Below are 18,130 nucleotides of genomic sequence, written 5' to 3'. Positions count from 1 at the left end.
TAAATTAATATTTTTAATTAATAAAGTCACCAATTTAAAATTCTTAGACTGTAGGAAATAGTTATTAGAGCATCTCCAAATAGTTATTAGAGCATTTCCAAAGGAGATGTCAAAATGTCCACATAAGCTATAATAGTAAAAAAAGACAGCCACTAATTGTTTTCAACCGAAATGCCAAATCCTATGTGGCATGACATGGAATGGCAACAAAGGAGGCTGCTGTCAAATTTGACAATAGCTTCAAATATTTTTTAATTAATTATTAATTTTTTTTAATTAGTTTAATTATTTATTATAATAAATGTTGATTGTTGAACGTGCAGTCTGTTCATATCCTGCCTCTTTCTTTCTTTTTTTTTTAATCAATGATAGAGTTGCGAAAGAGATTAGAGAACGAAGGCCTCCTGGGATTAGCTCCCGAAGCTCCGGAGAGGCAAAACAGAGGATATGAGATTTGGAAAAAAAATGAAATGAAAAAAAATTAATTAATTGGTAAAGAAAATTGGTGAACGTTTATGGAATATGTGTGTACGGAATGGATGAGAAACCCTGTGAGATTATGGAGACAATTCATCTCTGATCACATGAACAAAAAAGATAGGTATTCTTTCGATCTAAGAGAGAGAGCTCAGTGTTCAAACCGAAGAGATTTTGTTTGGAAGCAAGAAAAAAGTTATTCGTGGTGCTGGGTAGTGGCGAAGCTAGGATTTGCCAAAGGGAGGGGCGAAATTCAAAAGAGTGCAAGGTTCAATCGAAGCGGTTGCTTTCACATTGGAGAGTGCAAAGTTTTGAGTCTATTCATAGCAGAAAATAGTCTCTCCACCAAACCGGTTGTAAGCAATAATATCAAAGCCAATGTAAGTAACTTAAATTGGCTAGGATTACATCCTAAAAAATGTTAAGCACTAATCAAACAACAGACTAGAACCTAGCAACTAGGTGCCTAGGCAGGAGCCTAGATTGATTTAAATTAAGGAGTCTTAACGAAACACTCATGATACTGTTCACTTTTGACGTTAAAGACATTTTTACTGTAAAAAGTCACTCATGATACTATTTACTTACAACACATTTTTGTTCTTTTGGTTAAAACTCAAAAGTTTTCAAATCATTTTCATTAGTTTTCCTATTATTTGAAACATGAAACAAGTCCACAAAGTCACATCGGAAATTCATTGAATGTAGTAATGGCTAGAAAAAAAAAACCATACAAATTTGAGTATGAAATAACCTCCTCCATATTGTATTAACAACATTAAGGTAATTTTAGTATTGAAAGTCTTATTTTATGTGGTATTTTGTGGGTATGGTTTATCTAAAATATTTCATTGAAGCACTTATGTCTTTAAAGTATAATTAGGGACCAATCAAAAGATCAAACCAAAAGAAAGATAGACCAAGCCAAACCATTTAACCAAAATCAAAGGAACCAAGTTGAATGGAAAAAAGATAGAAGGAAAAAAATGGGAAAATAAAAACGGAGAAAAGCAACAAAAGAAGGATAGAAGAAAAAGTAACAAAACGCAACGTTTCATTTAAAAGGAACGTTGAAACGACATCGTGGGGTCCAAGATTTTTTTAAAACAACTTTTGTTTTCCGTTTTTCTTCCTCTGGCAGGAGTTGCCCTCCTCTGCAACAGGCAGCCCACCGACACCATGGCTGTTTATGTGGCTTTTCGACGATTGAAGGGGCGGATTCCTTGCTCTGCATGTGAATTTCCGACGACCGGAGGGGTGGCCGCCCCTCCTAGCCCTGCTGTGGCTTCACCACTAGTGCTGGGTTCAACAAAGAACTTCATACAGTGAACATGCCTCGAGTTTTTTCCGACTCATCTTCTGATTCAGCGTCTGGAATCAAGAAAAAAGTTATTCGTTCAACAAAGATGAGGATCATGTCCTTATTAGTGTTCAACCAATAAAAAGTTATTTGTTGGGTTTCAATTATCATGAATGATTTATATGTGTAAAATTTAAAATATAAAACAAAAATTAAGAACACAAAATAATGTAATAAAATAATAGTTTAATTTGACATATCGGGTGGCGAGCGAAATGTTAAAATATGTCAAAGTGCCATGTAGGCTGTCAAATTTAAATTTTATGTTCAAAATTTGATATCTCATTTGAAGATGGTCTTAGCTTACTTATGTGGATGTATATTAAATAAATACAAAATTATTGAGTTGACAATTGATTAAACCATCTTAATTTAAAAAAAATTTGAAATTATGACTCTTTAATTTAAACATGATGAAGAAAATGGTTAGGAATTCAATAAAACTCCTTTTCGTACGGTTGAGGTTTTTATGTTTTATTTATATTTTATTTCAAAGGCATTTCACATGTTGCAATTTATGTGTTCCAAATTTTTTTTGTTTCCACATACTAAAAATCCACCACTCTTCTGCTCAATCACTTTTGAATTGTGATGTGCGGTGATAATTAACAAACAACAAACACAATAAAACCGAGTAGAGGATCCGAATCCGCATGATTAGTAAACTCTTAGTCATAGCAATACTCCATTCACTTTACACTATGCCCCTACAATTATCACACTTTTTTAAAGTTGGATGCCCATTTGAAAGAGACTATACTTTAGTCCGGTTAGCGCTTTTCGCAAGAAGTGTTGTTTTACTATATCCTTTATTTTTGGAGTATTTGAACATATTTTGGGGTATTTGACTATTTTTGATAGTGCTTTCACCGAAAAAATGATTTCCACACCTTTATTCTTGTTGTGCATTCATGTTTTTATTGAACTTTAATTGTTGGATAACAAAATTAAAATAAGTGTGTGAAAATTATTTTCAAATTTTTACTAATGCTAGGGCTATATCACGTGTTTTTATAAGTAATTGTTAAATGATTTTACAATACATTTTCTTAATAATATCTTGCTGTTATAAAATGAATTCTCAAGCCAATTAGTACTACGGTCTAATGATATTCTTTTTTACTTGTAAGTGAGAGGTCTTATGTTCGATTATCGTCAAAGGCGAATTTGAACCACATTATTACTAACTTATTATGAGGCTAAACCTATTTTATTTTCTTTAGTATAAATAATATCGTTTGTTAAAATAAAAAAATAAAAAAAAATTCCCCAGCCTCTTGCTTAAGGGAGTCTTGACTCTTGAGGGAAGCAAGGGAGTGTAAACATCTCAAATCATGCAGCAACAATAATTGACATTTCAAATCATGCAGCAACAATAATTGACATCTCCTCAAGTGTGAAAGGACTCCATTTCTACAGAATTGGTTCTCCATTTTTGTCCCATCGATCGCTAAATAATTACTTGATTAATCATTCTTTCACGAAATAAATGAAGAAAGTTTAGATTTTATTATAAAATTAATTTGTAATATAAGAAGCAAATCAACCTCTTATAAGTTCTTACAAGATTTCTCATTTCACTGATGTGTAACTCTTTTACCTTCACATCCTTGCATTCTCCCTCGCATATGACGAATTTTCAAGCCAAACACATAAAAAACACGAATTGAGTGACATGAAACATGTGTAGCTGTTGAATTTGACACATGAGTCAACTTGCTGATATTATGCAAAAAATTAAAATTATACCATAAAACTAATTGATAATATAAAAATAATTCAACCTCTTAAAAACACTCGTTACTCGCTAGTGCTCTCATTTCAATCACACCTACAAAAGGACAGAGAAAAGAACTTTTAGACACAAGCTCTCCTATATTCTCCTTTCCATACAGAAGTGGAATTGGTCCACCCCACTTTCCCATAGTAAAGATAAAAGGTAAAATTTACATGTGCTGTAATATTTTAGCAGATATGTGATTTAATATTCTAATGCATAGAGTGTTAGAATTTTACTTCGGTTCAAAACTCTCGTCTTTCTTCAATTATTTAATTAGTTTCCAATTTTACCACATCCATTTACTAATAATAAAATTTAAAAAAGAAAAAAGAAAAAGACAAAGGTAAAATTCGAGTTTTCCCATATTACTCTTAAGTGGGAAAAAGAGTAGGTTGCATTTGCATTGCAGTTTGGGTTCTCGTGTATAGCGACGCTTTGCCTAGTTCTTTATGACGTGAGTTGCCTTTTTAACCCTCTTGGGTGCAAGAATAAATTATAGCAATTGTCCTTCAATTTTAACTTAATTAGAACAATGGTCACTTAACTAAAAATTCATTACCATTAGTCCCTCAATTCATCAAAACATGCAGCTATGGTCATTTTCATCAACTCCGTTATAACTTTTGTTAAAATGAGTCACGTGTCATACACGTGAGGCTAAATCAAGGGGCAAATATGAAAGATCAAGAAAGAAAAATTGTATCAATGGTCCCTCAATTTTAATTCAACTGGAGAAATGATCCTCAACTTTAACCCAATTTTAGTAATGATCATTCCAACATAACTCATTTTGACAGAATTCTAACAGAGTCGACGAAAAGGATCATAGCTACACGTTTTGATGAGTTGAGGAACTGATAGTAATGAATTTTTAGTTAAGGGACCATTGCTCTAATTTGATTAAAATTGAGAGACCATTGCTACTATTTACTCTTGTTATAATCCTTTACTTTATCAATATAATTTATCAAAATAGAAATAGTAAAATAATTGGGTAAATTACATAAAACTACCTCTACTATAGGTCGAATCACAATCTCATATCTCATGCTTTAAACATTGCAATATCATACCTCAACGTATTAATTCGTTGCAATTTCAGACCTCTGTTATTTTTTCTGTCAATTTAGCTGTTAAATAATGACGTAGCAGGAGCGGGGCCCACTCCTTTGCCAATTGGAATAAAAAATTAATTAATTATTAATTTTTTATGTAATTATTAAAATTAATTGAATAAATAATTAATTATTAATACTGTGACATCCCACATCGCCCAGGGCAGTGATCCTTAAATATATATTTCCATCCTTACCTAGCACGAGGCCTTTTGGGAGCTCACTGGCTTCGGGTTCCGTAGGAACTCCGAAGTTAAGCGAGAAGGGGGCTAGAGCAATCCCATGATGGGTGACCCACTGGGAAGTTGCTCGTGAGTTCCCAAAAACAAAACCATGAGGGAATGGTAAGCCCAAAGCGGATAATATCGTGCTACGGTGGTGGAGCGGGCCCGGGAAGTGATCCGCCCCGGGCGGGGATGTGACAATTTGGTATCAGAGCCTAACCCTGGCCGTGGTGTGCCGACGAGGACGTCGGGCCCCTAAGGGGGGTGGATTGTGACATCCCACATCGCCTAGGGGAGTGATCCTTAAATATATATTTCCATCCCTACCTAGCACGAGGCCTTTTGGGAGCTCACTGGCTTCGGGTTCCATAGGAACTCCGAAGTTAAGCGAGAAGGGGGCTAGAGCAATCCCTTGATGGGTGACCCACTGGGAAGTTGCTCGTGAGTTCCTAAAAACAAAACCGTGAGGGAATAGTAAGCCCAAAGCGGATAATATCGTGCTACGGTGGTGGAGCGGGCCCGGGAATTGATCCGCCCTGGGCGGGGATGTGACAAATACATTATTAAGTTTTTATTTAATAATTAACATAATTAAAAAATATCTCTATGTTGCAGTCCTACCGGATTAGGAATGTGATTGTGTAAATCCTAGTATATCTAGGAGTATCTTGTAGTTACCTATTAGGAGTTGATTACCTATTAAGAGATGTAATCATAATAGGGTAAGGATTTTACCCTTCCTACTATCATAAAGAAAGGCATAAGGGGGTGATACAACACACACCTCAGAATTAAATCTCTCTCTTTCTCTCTTGTTGTCGCCGGTCCCCTCTCTCTGTATTCCTTAGATCGCTCAATTAATTAGGCCTACAATATGTTATCAGCACGCTATTGCCAGAAACTAAGGAACTGAAGGATCATAGGAGGAGGCTATCTTCTACAAATTCAAAGGCTCTCAATCATTTACCACCAATCAGGTTCTTTTAAAATAAATTAAGATATTTGAAAAACACTTGAAGCATGAAAACATTCGCCATGATACATGAACCCCTATATTTATATTTTCCTTTCAATTATATATATATATATATCGTATTTATGTTCATATATGTTGTCAATATATATATATATATATAATATAATTGTTCATGCATTACGCATATATGCTATGTGGAATAGCGAGTCAAAGAATTGAAATTAATTTAGAAGCAATTAGGGTTTTTAACTCTAGAATTCGAAAAAAAAAAAAAAAAAAAGAGGAAAATTTGTGGCACCACCGTGGACCACCATGGGATGGTATCGCCCCGACGCCCTGGACCACCTGCGCAGCCCTCTGGGCTTGCTGCACCTCTCGGACCCAACCAAGCTTCAGCTTGGGTCGTTTGTCACACGGGCTTGCAAGCCCTGGTCCACTCCAGCCCAAACCCGTATGCCAGAAGCATGCTGGGCTTGGCCCAGACATGGGCTTAAAGCCCCGTCCCATTTGCAGCAGCCTCCTCGGTTTACTGGGTTTATATATGCCATGGCCCGTAATCAAATAGCCAACCCAGATGGCTGGGCTTACCTCCTTAGGCCCAAGTCCCGAAACCCAGCCCCAGCTGGGGTTTCTGCGCGCCCACCCGCAAGCCTTTATGGCTGGGCCGCCCATGGCCTGTTATCACCTTGGGGCTGCCAATTGCAGTCAACTCGAGCCCAATGTTTTTTGGGGCTACTCTTTTTCGAACCCAATGCTAACTTTTGTCATTCTAAATAATTTTAATCCGCATATTATAATTATTTTTACTTCTACGATCGACCCCGAATGATCTCAATCTATTGAATTAATTAAAGTGACCAGCAGTCCATTAATCTGACGATTAATCTATAATTATCTTTGAACCATTGACTATTTTTTGTAGTCCTGAAGCATTCACACGTGGGTTCCTGAAGTAATCCACAAATTCACTACACTTTATTGTATATTGTATTCTGTGTTCTTGCAGGTACCCCCATATATGAACTAAAACGTTCATAAACTAAATCGAACCTGTAATTTCGAATTTAGTGCTTTTGAAACCTGAAGTTTCCATTCAAAACTTACCACATGAAGCCTATAGCTTTTATGCATAAATTAAACCAATACATGTCTATAGAACCCGAATGTTCTACGATATATGTCTATACGACTAACCACGTTTTGGTGTACCATTTGTTTAGGGACATGTCGAACTTGAACAAGCTTGATTTCACCGCTCTGGAAGTCTCTGGAAGAAACTACCTGAAGTGGGGTCAAGATGTGAAGCTCCATCATACTGCAAAGAGTCTTAAAGCTACAATTGGGGAACCAACCAACGATGCACCCGTCCACGAAGCTCAGAAAGCTACTATTATGATCTTTATTCGAAAACACATCCATGATGCACTGCAGACATAGTACCTCGCAGAGGAGGATCCTCGTACCCTCTTGCTCTCTCTGGCAGATCATTTCGATCACCAAAAAGACATCTTCTTGCCTGAAGCAAGACACGACTGGCAGCATTTATGCTTCCAAGACTTTAAGTCTGTGAATGGATATAACTTTGAAGTTTGTAGAATCTGATCACTACTTAAGTTCTGTAACGAGGACTTAACCGAACATGATTTCCTGGAGAAAACCTATTCAACCTTCAATGCCACAAATATTGTCCTGCAGCAACAATATAGGGCACATAAGTTTACCATATTTTTGGATTTGATATCTGTTCTACTTCTTGCTGAAAAGCAGAACCAGCTTTTGATGAAGAATCATCAAGCTCGACTTATCGGCTCGAACGCTGCTCCTGAAGTGCACGCGACAACTTCGAACAGCCAAAACCGACGGAGATCCCGTCGTGACTGTGACAAGGGGTGGCAAGCTCCATCATGGGCCTAAGGTCCACTGAATAGAGGCCCATCTAAGGAAGCAAACTTAACCCAGAAGCGCCAACCTCTTGCCCCGAAGGCCCCAAACTTCAAGAATAAGGGAAAAGCTACCGTTTAATCGGATTCCAATGAATTGGACATGTGCTACCGTTGTGGATCAAGGGATCATTGGTCACATGTATGCCGAGCTACCCTCGAGGCCATTGCCAAGTATCATTCATGTCATGAGTCCAACTTTGCACATGTAGAAATCCCTGAAGCGGCTACTACAACTCTGGAGGTTTCAATTTTTCAAGAGGCATCCGTTCATATGGAAGAATAAATTTAGACATGTCTTTAGGGTGTTTAACCCTTAGTGGCCGAACCCCCTTCCTATTTTCTAGGTTTATGGTTTAATTTTCGAACAATTTTTCTAAGTTTTTGGAATTATTTGTTTGGTTTGGTTTGTTTTGAATATTGGATATTATTTCTCGAATTGATTAATTGAATAAATGGAATTATATTTATGCATGTGACCAATTCAATTAATTTATTTCTAGGTATGACTAGTGGGGAAGTTAGTTGTCTGGCAGATAGTGCAACTACGCACGCCATATTGCGTGAGAAGCATTATTTTACTAATTTCATACCTAAGAATGCACCTCTGACAACCCTCTCAGGCCCATCCAACCTGATAGAAGGACACGAAAAGGCCCGTATAATGTTGTTCAATGGGACTGAATTAACCATTAAAGAGGCACTTTATTCTCCACATTTCGGAAGAATGTTGAGGAGTTTTAGAGACATTCGAGATAATCAATATCATGTTGAAACCATTGAAGAAAATGGTTCTGAATTTCTTTGTATCAATTCTTACGAATATGGTCGAAAGTATATTCACGAGAAGTTGGAATGTCTCTCGATTGGGTAGTACATAACAACCATTCGAGTCGTAGAGACACACCATGTGGCCGGCCCTAATGCTGGGTTCCAGGACACTCTCCTGCTTTGGCATGATCGAATGGGACACCCCAAATGAGATATGATGCGTCGTATCCTCAAAGCATCTCATGTGCATAACTTGAAATCTTATCCCGACCATCCGTTTTGCAAAGCATGTTCCTTGGGGAAGTTGAACATTTAGCCCTCAATTACAAAGATTATTCATGACCCTCTTAAATTTCTTCAGAATATTGAATGGGATATTTGTGGACCTATCTAACCAACATGCGGACCATTTAGATCCTTTATGGTGTTGGTTGATAAATCGGCACGATGGTCACATGTCTGCTTATTGTCCATACGCAATGTTGCATTTGCGAAACTTTTAGCACAAATTATTAAGCTAAGGGCTCGCCACCCCGATTATCCGATAAAGTCGATTCAACTGGATAATGCTGGAGAGTTTACGTCACAGACCTTTGATGATTATTGGATGTCCGTTAGGATTGAAGTTGAACATCTAGTACCCCATGTTCACACCCAAAACGGCCTGGTAGAAGCTTACATAAAGCACATTCAAACGATAGCTTGGACTTTGGTTATGAGAGCCAATTTACTGGTATTTGCCTGGGGCCATGCAATATTGCACGCAACTATGTTGGTTTGTCTGAGGCCCACCACTACCCAACCTCATTCACTGTTACAATTGGTTACTAGATACGAGTCTGACGTCTCGCATTTACGTGTGTTTGGGTGCGCAATCTATATGCCAATAGCGCCGCCACTACATACCAAAATAAGTCATCAGAGAAAAATGGGAATCTATGTAGGCTATGATTCGTCATCCATTATACACTACTTAGAACCCTTGACAGGATATCTTTTTACTGCACGTTTTACGGATTGTCATTTCGATGAAACAATTTTCTTGTCGTTTGGGGGAGATAAGATCATTAACGTTCCTGTAGAACGCTATAAATTGTCATGGATTACTCCCATTGTGTAAGTCACATCCCTGCCCGGGTGGGACCACTTCCCGGGCCCGCTCCACCACCGTAGCACGATATTGTCCGCTTTGGGCTTACCATTCCCTCACGGTTTTGTTTTTGGGAACTCACGAGCAACTTCCCAGTGGGTCACCCATCATGGGATTGCTCTAGCCCCCTTCTCGCTTAACTTCGGAGTTCCTACGGAACCCGAAGCCAGTGAGCTCCCAAAAGGCCTCATGCTAAGTAGGGATGGGAATATAAATTTAAGGATCACTCCCCTGGGCGATGTGGGATGTCATAGTGTATCTTCAAAGCATGCTGGATGCTTTTACCGATCTAGCGAAGGTGACGAGATCACATATACCCGCTGCAAACGCACCTGCAAAGATGGATGTACCGATCATACGCCATAACACCGTCATGGAAGGTCTAAACGTCCCTGAAGGTGGGGCGGCCGTACCTCCCACACGGTAAGGTACAATGACAGCTAGCCAATCACCTGTTCTTACCCTGAAGCGTGGCAGGCCTCTTGGTTCAAACGATTCACAACCCTGGAAGAGGAAAACGGCACAAACTAGTGAACCTATTATGAATCCAACCATTGCTTACTCATCTGTTCCAATGCATGAGGTTATTCAAGATTACGGTGATGCTTCAGATGAAACATGTCGGCTTCCTAATAATTGTAAGATTTTGGTCCATTACGCCGTATTGGATGAGGTTTGGAATCAGAATGAGATGATAGTCGATGATACATTTGCGTATACCGTTGCTTCTGATATCATGCTTAACGATGACATTGAACCACGTTCCATTGATGAATGTCGACATAGAATGGATTGGTCAAATTGGAAACAAGCAATCTAGGTTGAACTCGATTTGCTTGCGAAACGAAAGGTGATGGGCCCGTAGTTCCTACTTTACCATATGTGAAGCCTGTGAGCTATACGTGGGTTTTCGTGAGGAAGCGTAATGAGAAGAATGTAATAGTGTGATACAAAGTAAGCCTCGTAACGCAAGGCTTCTCTCAACTCCATGGGATTAATTACGAGGAGACGTATTCTTCTGTAATGGACGTCATAATGTTTCGTTACCTTATCAGTTTGGTAGTTTCTGAAAAATTGAATATGTAGCTTATGGACATGGTAACCGCGTATCTTTATAGGGATCTAGATACGGAAATGTACATGAAAGTTCTAGAAAGACTTCCATTGACTGGTTCAAATAGTTCTAGACCATGGAACACTCTCACGATTAGATTGAGGAGGTCACTCTATGGATTGAAACTATCCGGGTGGATGTGGTATAACCGTCTGAGTGAATATTTGACAAGTCAGGGTTCTGTGAACAACGAACTATGCCTATGCGTGCTCATTAAGAAGTCACATTCCGGATTTACCATCGTTCCAGTTTATGTCGATGACATGAACCTCATTGTAACTCCCTCAGAGCTTGAGGAAATTGCTACGCACTTGAAATCGAAATTTAAGATGAAAGATCTTGGGAAAACTCGATATTGTCTCGGCTTAGAGATCGAATATTGTTCAGATGGAATCCTAGTACATCAATCGAACTACACCCAGAAGGTGTTGCGTCATTTTAATGAGGATAAAGCGAAGCCTTCGAGTACTCCTATAGTCGTTTGGACTCTAGATGCTAAACGAGATCCATTCTGTCTGAAGGAGGATGAGGAAGAGATTTTGGAGCTTAAAGTTCCATACCTAAATGCAATTGGTGCTTTATTGTACTTGGATCAATGCACTAGATCTGACATCTCCTTTGCTGTTAATCTTTTGGCTAGATATAGCAACGCGCCTACATGCAGATACTGGAATGGTGTTAAAGATATTTTTCGCTACCTTAAGGGTACTACGGATTTGGGCTTGTTCCATATCCATGAATCCTCGACAGAAACTGCCACCCTCTCGGTCGTCGAGTTGATTCTCGCCTTGTTAGTTACGCAGATGCTGGTTATTTGTTTGACCCACATAAGGCATGTTCTCAAACGGGTTATGTTTTTACCGTTAGAGACATCGCTATATCTTGAAGGTCTACTAAGCAAACGTTAATTGCAACTTCTTCGAACCATGCTAAGATTCTCGCCCTACATGAAGCCTCGCGATAGTGCTTTTGGCTGAGAGCAGTTATGAAACATATTCGAAGCACTAGTGGTTTTTCTTCCGTCGTTGACCTTCCTACAACGATTTTTGAAGGCAATGCAGCATGTATCGAGCAATTAAAGAAGGGATACATAAAGAGAAACAACACTAAGCACATAACGCCGAAGTTCTTTTACTCACACTAGCAACAATAGCATTAGAACATTGAAGTCAAGCAAATCCGTTCCCAGGACAACTTGTGTAACGCCCCGCCCCAAAAACTTACTTGTTCAGGAAAATTTTCGGTGATAGGCCCAATTTAAACTCGTATTTATATTACTACCCTTAAACACCATTCTTTATTTAAAATTCCTTAATTACTCACATAATCTATAACCAAAATTTACTTACCAAAAACATAAAATTTAATTTCATCTTATTCATCAAATTTCTTTCCTTAAATCAACTACTCAATCAAATATAATTCTCGACTATTTAAGTCTGCATCTAACCCTATTAAACTGCCTACGTACCCTTTAGCGGGATCAAGCTTTTCGTAGTTCACATTTCATTTTTCAAACCATTTCCAATAATATGCAAATAACCGAAATAACCAACATTGCGTTTAATAATCGAAACACATCAATTTGATACCAAACTCATATTTAGAATATCAAAATATGCACAAATTGGCAGCATCGGCCCACTGGCCACACGCTGCCATGGGTGGTGGTTTCCAAAGAACGGAATCCCAATTTTCCGACTAACTTTAAAAATCACCAAATTTTATAGGCAAGTAGAGTTCAATGAGAGGAACAACTTTCATACATGGGCCAAAATCCAATTAGGCCGGGAAACACCTGAAATCAGCCTTGGACCACCGAAACCCTAGAAATAGGTGTTCTCGAATCAACCTCAAAACATACTTCGACTGTAACATCCCACATTGCCCAAGGGAGTGGATCCTATAAGCCTTATATGTATATTCTCATTTCTACCTAGCACGAGGTCTTTTGGGAACTCACTGGCTTCGGATTCCATCGGAACTTCGAAGTTAAGCGAGTTCGAACGAGAGCAATCCTAGGATGTGTGACCCACTAAGAAGTTCTCGTGTGAGTTCCCAGAAAAAAAACCGTAAGGGCATGGTCGGGGCCCAAAGTAGACAATATCATGCTAAGGTGGAGTCGAGCCCGGGATGTGGTGGGGGCCCGGGCCGGGATGTGACAATTTGGTATCAGAGCCACTCTGCCGTGTGGTGCCAGTGTGCCGATGAGGACGTCGGACCCCTAAGGGGGGTGGATTGTAACATTCTACATTGTCCAAGGGAGTGGATCTTGTAAGCTTTATATGTATATTCCCATCTCTACTTAGCACGATGCCTTTTGGGAACTCGCTTAACTTCAGAGTTCCGATGGAATCCAAAGCCAGTGAGTTCCTAAAAGGTCTCGTGCTAGGTAGAGATGAGAATATACATATAAGGTTTATAAGATCCACTCCCTTGGGCGATGTGGGATGTTACAATCCACCCCCCTTAGGGGCCCAATGTCCTCGTCGGCACACTCGTGCTAGGTAGAGATAAGAATATATATATAAGGTTTATAAGATCCACTCCCTTGGGCGATGTGGGATGTTACAATCCACCCCCCTTAGGGATCCGATGTTCTCGTCGGCACACTCGCACCACACGGTAGAGTGGCTCTGATACCAAATTGTCACATCTCGGCCTCGGCCCCCACCACATCTCGGGCTCGACTCCATCGTAGCATGATATTGTCCGCTTTGGGCCCCAACCACGCCCTCACAATTTTGTTTCTGGGAAATCACATGAGAACTTCCCAGTGGGTCACCCATCCTGGGATTGCTCTCGCGTGAACTCACTTAATTTCGGAGTTCTCATGGAATCCGAAGCGAGCGAGTTCTCAAAAGGCCTCGTGCTAGGTAGAGATGAGAATATACATATAAAGCTTACATGATCCACTCCCCTGTGCAATGTGGGATGTGGTATCAGAGCCACTCTGTCGTGTGGGGCGAGTGTGTCGACGAGGATGTTGGGCCCCTAAGGGGGGTGGATTGTAACATCCCACATCGTCCAGGGGAGTGGATCCTGTAAACTTTATATGTATATTCCCATCTCTACCTAGCACGAGGCCTTTTGGGAACTCACTGGTTTCGGATTCCATTGGAACTTTGAAGTTAAGCGAGTTCGCACAAGAGCAATCTCAGGATGGGTGACCCATTGGGAAGTTCTTGTGTGAGTTCCCAGAAACAAAATCGTGAGGGCGTGATCGGGGCCAAAAGCGAATAATGCTATGCTACGATGAAGTCGAGCCCGTGATGTGATGGGGGCCTGAGCTGGGATGTGACAGACATGGGTTGATGGGTGTTTTTTTGGTTCTTGCTTTTTTTATTTTTTATTTTTTTATAAATGTTTTAATATTTAATTAATTTTTTAAATATTTTATTAAATTTTTAATAGAAAGTGGGTCTCAAATCAAGCCACGTCAGCATTTAACTGAGAAATTTACGGCCAAGCTAACGGAAGGTATAACATTGGACCAAATTCTAAAGATGAGGTATGACATTGTTAATTTTAAAAGATGATGTATGATAATGTTGTGATACCCATAGTTGAGGTAGTTTTTTGTCATTTACCCTATTTTTAATTAGGTGATGTTATCCCCACATCCTTTTTTATCTCTCACATATCTCTCTTTTTGGCTATCGAATCAAATAAATTGAAGAAGATCAATAGAAAAAAAAAGTTAATACGAGTATGTGAGAGGTAAAAAAGAGTGTGTAAGTAGCACTACCATTTTAATTTTACTATTTTAGCCAAAGAGAGGGTTAGACCTTAAGCTGATGTTGGTTATTCGATCTGAACTGAACTATTTGAATTAAATTAAATTACTATTATAGTTGTGTTTGCCGAACCTGTAAGTGTTGAAACTGAACTTAATAAATTCAACAAAATTTCAACATATCGTGTCTTATAAGTCCCATCCAGAGAAGTGAGAGTCTACATTTCGACTCAATGCATGTATTCTTCTGAAATCAAGCAACTATTTCTAAGCTCTCTCCAATATATACACATGGTCATTTTTCAAAAACTAATAACATAAAAAAATACATGGAAAGATTTATTGCAGCATTAAGTACAAACATTCACAAGATCAGAGAGAACTTTTGAAGAACAAGATCAAGAAAACAATAATATGAAAACATACAATGTTTTTTAATTCTAATCCTTGCCTATACCAAGACCCCAGTTACCTTCGGTACCAGTCCAAAAATGAATAGAAAGAGCGAACGCATCACGTTCATCTTCAACTACGGTTCTCTAAAACCCTGCTTCTTTCGCTTCCGCGTCTAGAGGTTAAATTACATGACAAGACGCTAGAAGCTTAGCCCATTTTTCTGTAGACAAAAACCAAAATTGTACACGCATTCCTACTTTCCGTCTTATAGATCAACAGTTGATACTTTCTTAGTTAGAGCAACAAGTTCTCTTGTTCATGTCACCTGAACTATTTGCAACATTTATGGTAGTTCCTTGAGGGAGTCCAGTTGAAACTGCCTCCTGTGCTGCTAGTGCCTTCTTGCTTATTATGTGATAAATGTCCAACAAAATGGTCTGAAACGCATTCTCGACATTGAAGGCCTCCAATGCTGAAGTTTCGAGGAATGAGAGGCCTTCCTTCTCAGCCAATGTTTGAGCATCATCTGCTGGAACTGCTCTCAAGTGATTCAAGTCAGATTTGTTCCCGGCCATCATTATAACAATGTTAGAATCTGCATGGTCTCTTAGTTCGCGGAGCCACCTCTGCACGTTGTCAAATGTTTGCCTCTTGGTTATGTCATACACCATCAAGGCACCAACAGCCCCTCTGTAGTAAGCACTCGTTATGGCTCGGTACCTCTCTTGACCTGCCGTGTCCCATATTTGTGCTTTCACTGTCTTCCCCTCTATCTGCAGCAGAATAAAAGGTTATATCTTGATGGAGAAGCAAGCAGCTATTCCTGAAACCTTAATGACTAAACAAGCAAAAGCAAGTGAAGAATCGCTTCGATTTCAACAGTTGTTTGTCAGTAAAAGACGCATCGTTTAAACACATGAGATTGAGAAGGGTTTTTTTTAGTATAAAAAGGATTTATCTTTGGCTACGTTTCTAAAACTCGATTTTGTTCTCACTTTGCTCCATGTAACTCAAAAGTTGTTACTTTACTCCTAAAACTCAAAAAATTCGCTCAACTTTAACATGTTTTCGCTTCTTCTGTAACCGTAAAAAATGCTGACGTGTGAGGTTAAAATTGTAATCATCGATTCTAATTGGTCATTATGGAAATAATTAGGGTTTGTTGAGATTGAACATCCATCCAAAAATTCCATAATCATCTCTAATGACCAGAGAAAAAACCAGTTCTTCATTTGCAACCCATTCCCCCCACAACCTAATCAATTATATAATCGACCAAAAGACTAATGATCCACCCAATCCTACCACTACGCCCAAATTCAAGAAAAGAAAAAGACAAAAAACCAAGAACAAAAAAAAAAAAAAAAATCAAACTCTGCAAATTTCGCTCCTATCCTCCATCGGGCTTAAAGCCTCTGCTTCCCAAATTTCTCCAACCTGCAATCCTTCATCTCCATTTTACCAAAATATGCATCTCCTTCTTGCCACACGGACTCCACATATGCATTTTTTAAATCCACGTTAGTATTTTGAAGGTTATTTGACAGAAGAAACGAAAACCCAGTAAAGTGAATTTTGAGTTTCATGAAATAAAGTGACGACTTTTGATTTACAAGGACAAAGTAAGATCAAAATTAAGTTATATAGGTTGTAGCTAAAAATAAGCCTATAAAAATGACAATCCCTTTTGAAGTTCTCTACTATGCACAACAAGGGAAGCCCTGCGCAGAGCTCTGCCACTAACAACTCAATTATATCTTGAAATCGGCTAAGTTGGTATTGTAACACGGTAAGGTTGGGTAGATTTTAGATCCAAATGTCACCAAACAATATTCTGCAGAATGGCAGTGTTCTACCTAGATTGTCCATGGCACGGACGTAAACTGGATGATAACGCAGGGCAACACCGGTACTATACCCTAAACAGTATCACAAGCTACAAACAAATAGTTAAAGTTGATATGCACCAAGGGTAACTAAAACTCAATCCATTGTTTGGTAAGAAGAACCACAAAAACAAATTAATAAAAACCGAAATGGTTATCAGATGGGCGCTGAGGTTTTTGTACCACCTGAAACTTTGTGTCGAGAAATCGAAACAACTATCAGGAGACAATTATAAGGATTTCCTACAATTCTATAAATAATGTATTCTTTCACCATTGTTTCAATTCATAAAAAAATTAAAAAAAAGAAAAGCTAGAAGCAGGAAAATTGCAAATGATCAATATTTTCCAAACAGAACCAACCTGCAATGTCCTAGTTGCAAATTCAACTCCAATGGTGGACTTAGACTCCAAAGAAAACTCATTCCTCGTAAACCTCGAAAGAATGTTCGATTTTCCAACACCCGAATCTCCAATCAATACAATCTTGAAGAGATACTCGTATTCGTGATCCACCTTGTACGCCATACGTTCTACTCCTCACACACACAGCACCCCACACCTGCCGAGATCCAAAATCCACCAAACAAAAACCCATTAGCAATCATAAACCAAAAAAATTAACCAATTCTCTTGTTTTGACCGAAGGGATAAGAAAACTGCTGATCAGATAGCATTTTCATTTACCTACGTTTTCTTTCCGATGTGATTTTCCAGAGAAACAAACGGAAAGTGGGTAATCATAAAACAATGGCGAAAAGAATGCTGACTAACAAAATAGAGGATTTTTTGAACGTTGGGTTTTGTTGTTTTTGCATTGAAGTTCGTGGAAACAGAGGAGAGGAGAAGAGAAGAAGACGAAGAAAAAATGGCGTTGTAGAAAGTTAGAAACAGAAACAACGGATGAAAATGCACTTAAAACGGCTTTTCACGAGGGAAGGGACGCGCGGAATTCGGAGAGTCTGTGTAAAGTAAACGACCCTTCACAAGACATGCGCATAAAATTTAGAGTTTTTATCACAAATGATCTCTGAGATTGATCAAACGCATCATTTTGGTCCATTTTTTCTAAAATCAATTAATGTCGTCCATAGCATTCACTACTGCATATCAATTTATTCATTCTATTAAGATTCCGTCAAATAGTTTGTATGTGGAACCCATGAAGCCACCAAAATGGTGACATGTGGATTACACAAAATAAG

The 18,130-nt window shown here is 38.7% G+C and overlaps 1 protein-coding gene across 1 annotated transcript; it reads right to left on the bottom strand.

Moving 5' to 3' along the window:
* Positions 1-14,962: 14,962 nt before the first annotated feature.
* LOC137735387 (ras-related protein Rab2BV-like) lies at positions 14,963-17,792 on the bottom strand. The gene is made up of 3 exons (XM_068474810.2): positions 17,613-17,792; positions 17,289-17,487; positions 14,963-15,812 (listed from the first exon to the last, which is right to left on the bottom strand). Exons 2-3 carry the CDS (start codon positions 17,451-17,453, stop codon positions 15,330-15,332), a joined length of 648 nt encoding a protein of 215 aa, XP_068330911.2. The 5' UTR covers positions 17,454-17,487; positions 17,613-17,792; the 3' UTR covers positions 14,963-15,329.
* Positions 17,793-18,130: the final 338 nt, after the last annotated feature.

This window comes from Pyrus communis, chromosome 7 (assembly GCF_041283825.1).
Source record: "Pyrus communis isolate YQ-2024b chromosome 7, ASM4128382v1, whole genome shotgun sequence".
Lineage (NCBI taxonomy): Eukaryota > Viridiplantae > Streptophyta > Magnoliopsida > Rosales > Rosaceae > Pyrus > Pyrus communis.
The sequence above is the reverse complement of the archived record's forward strand: the minus strand, read 5'-3'. Positions and strand labels throughout refer to the sequence as shown.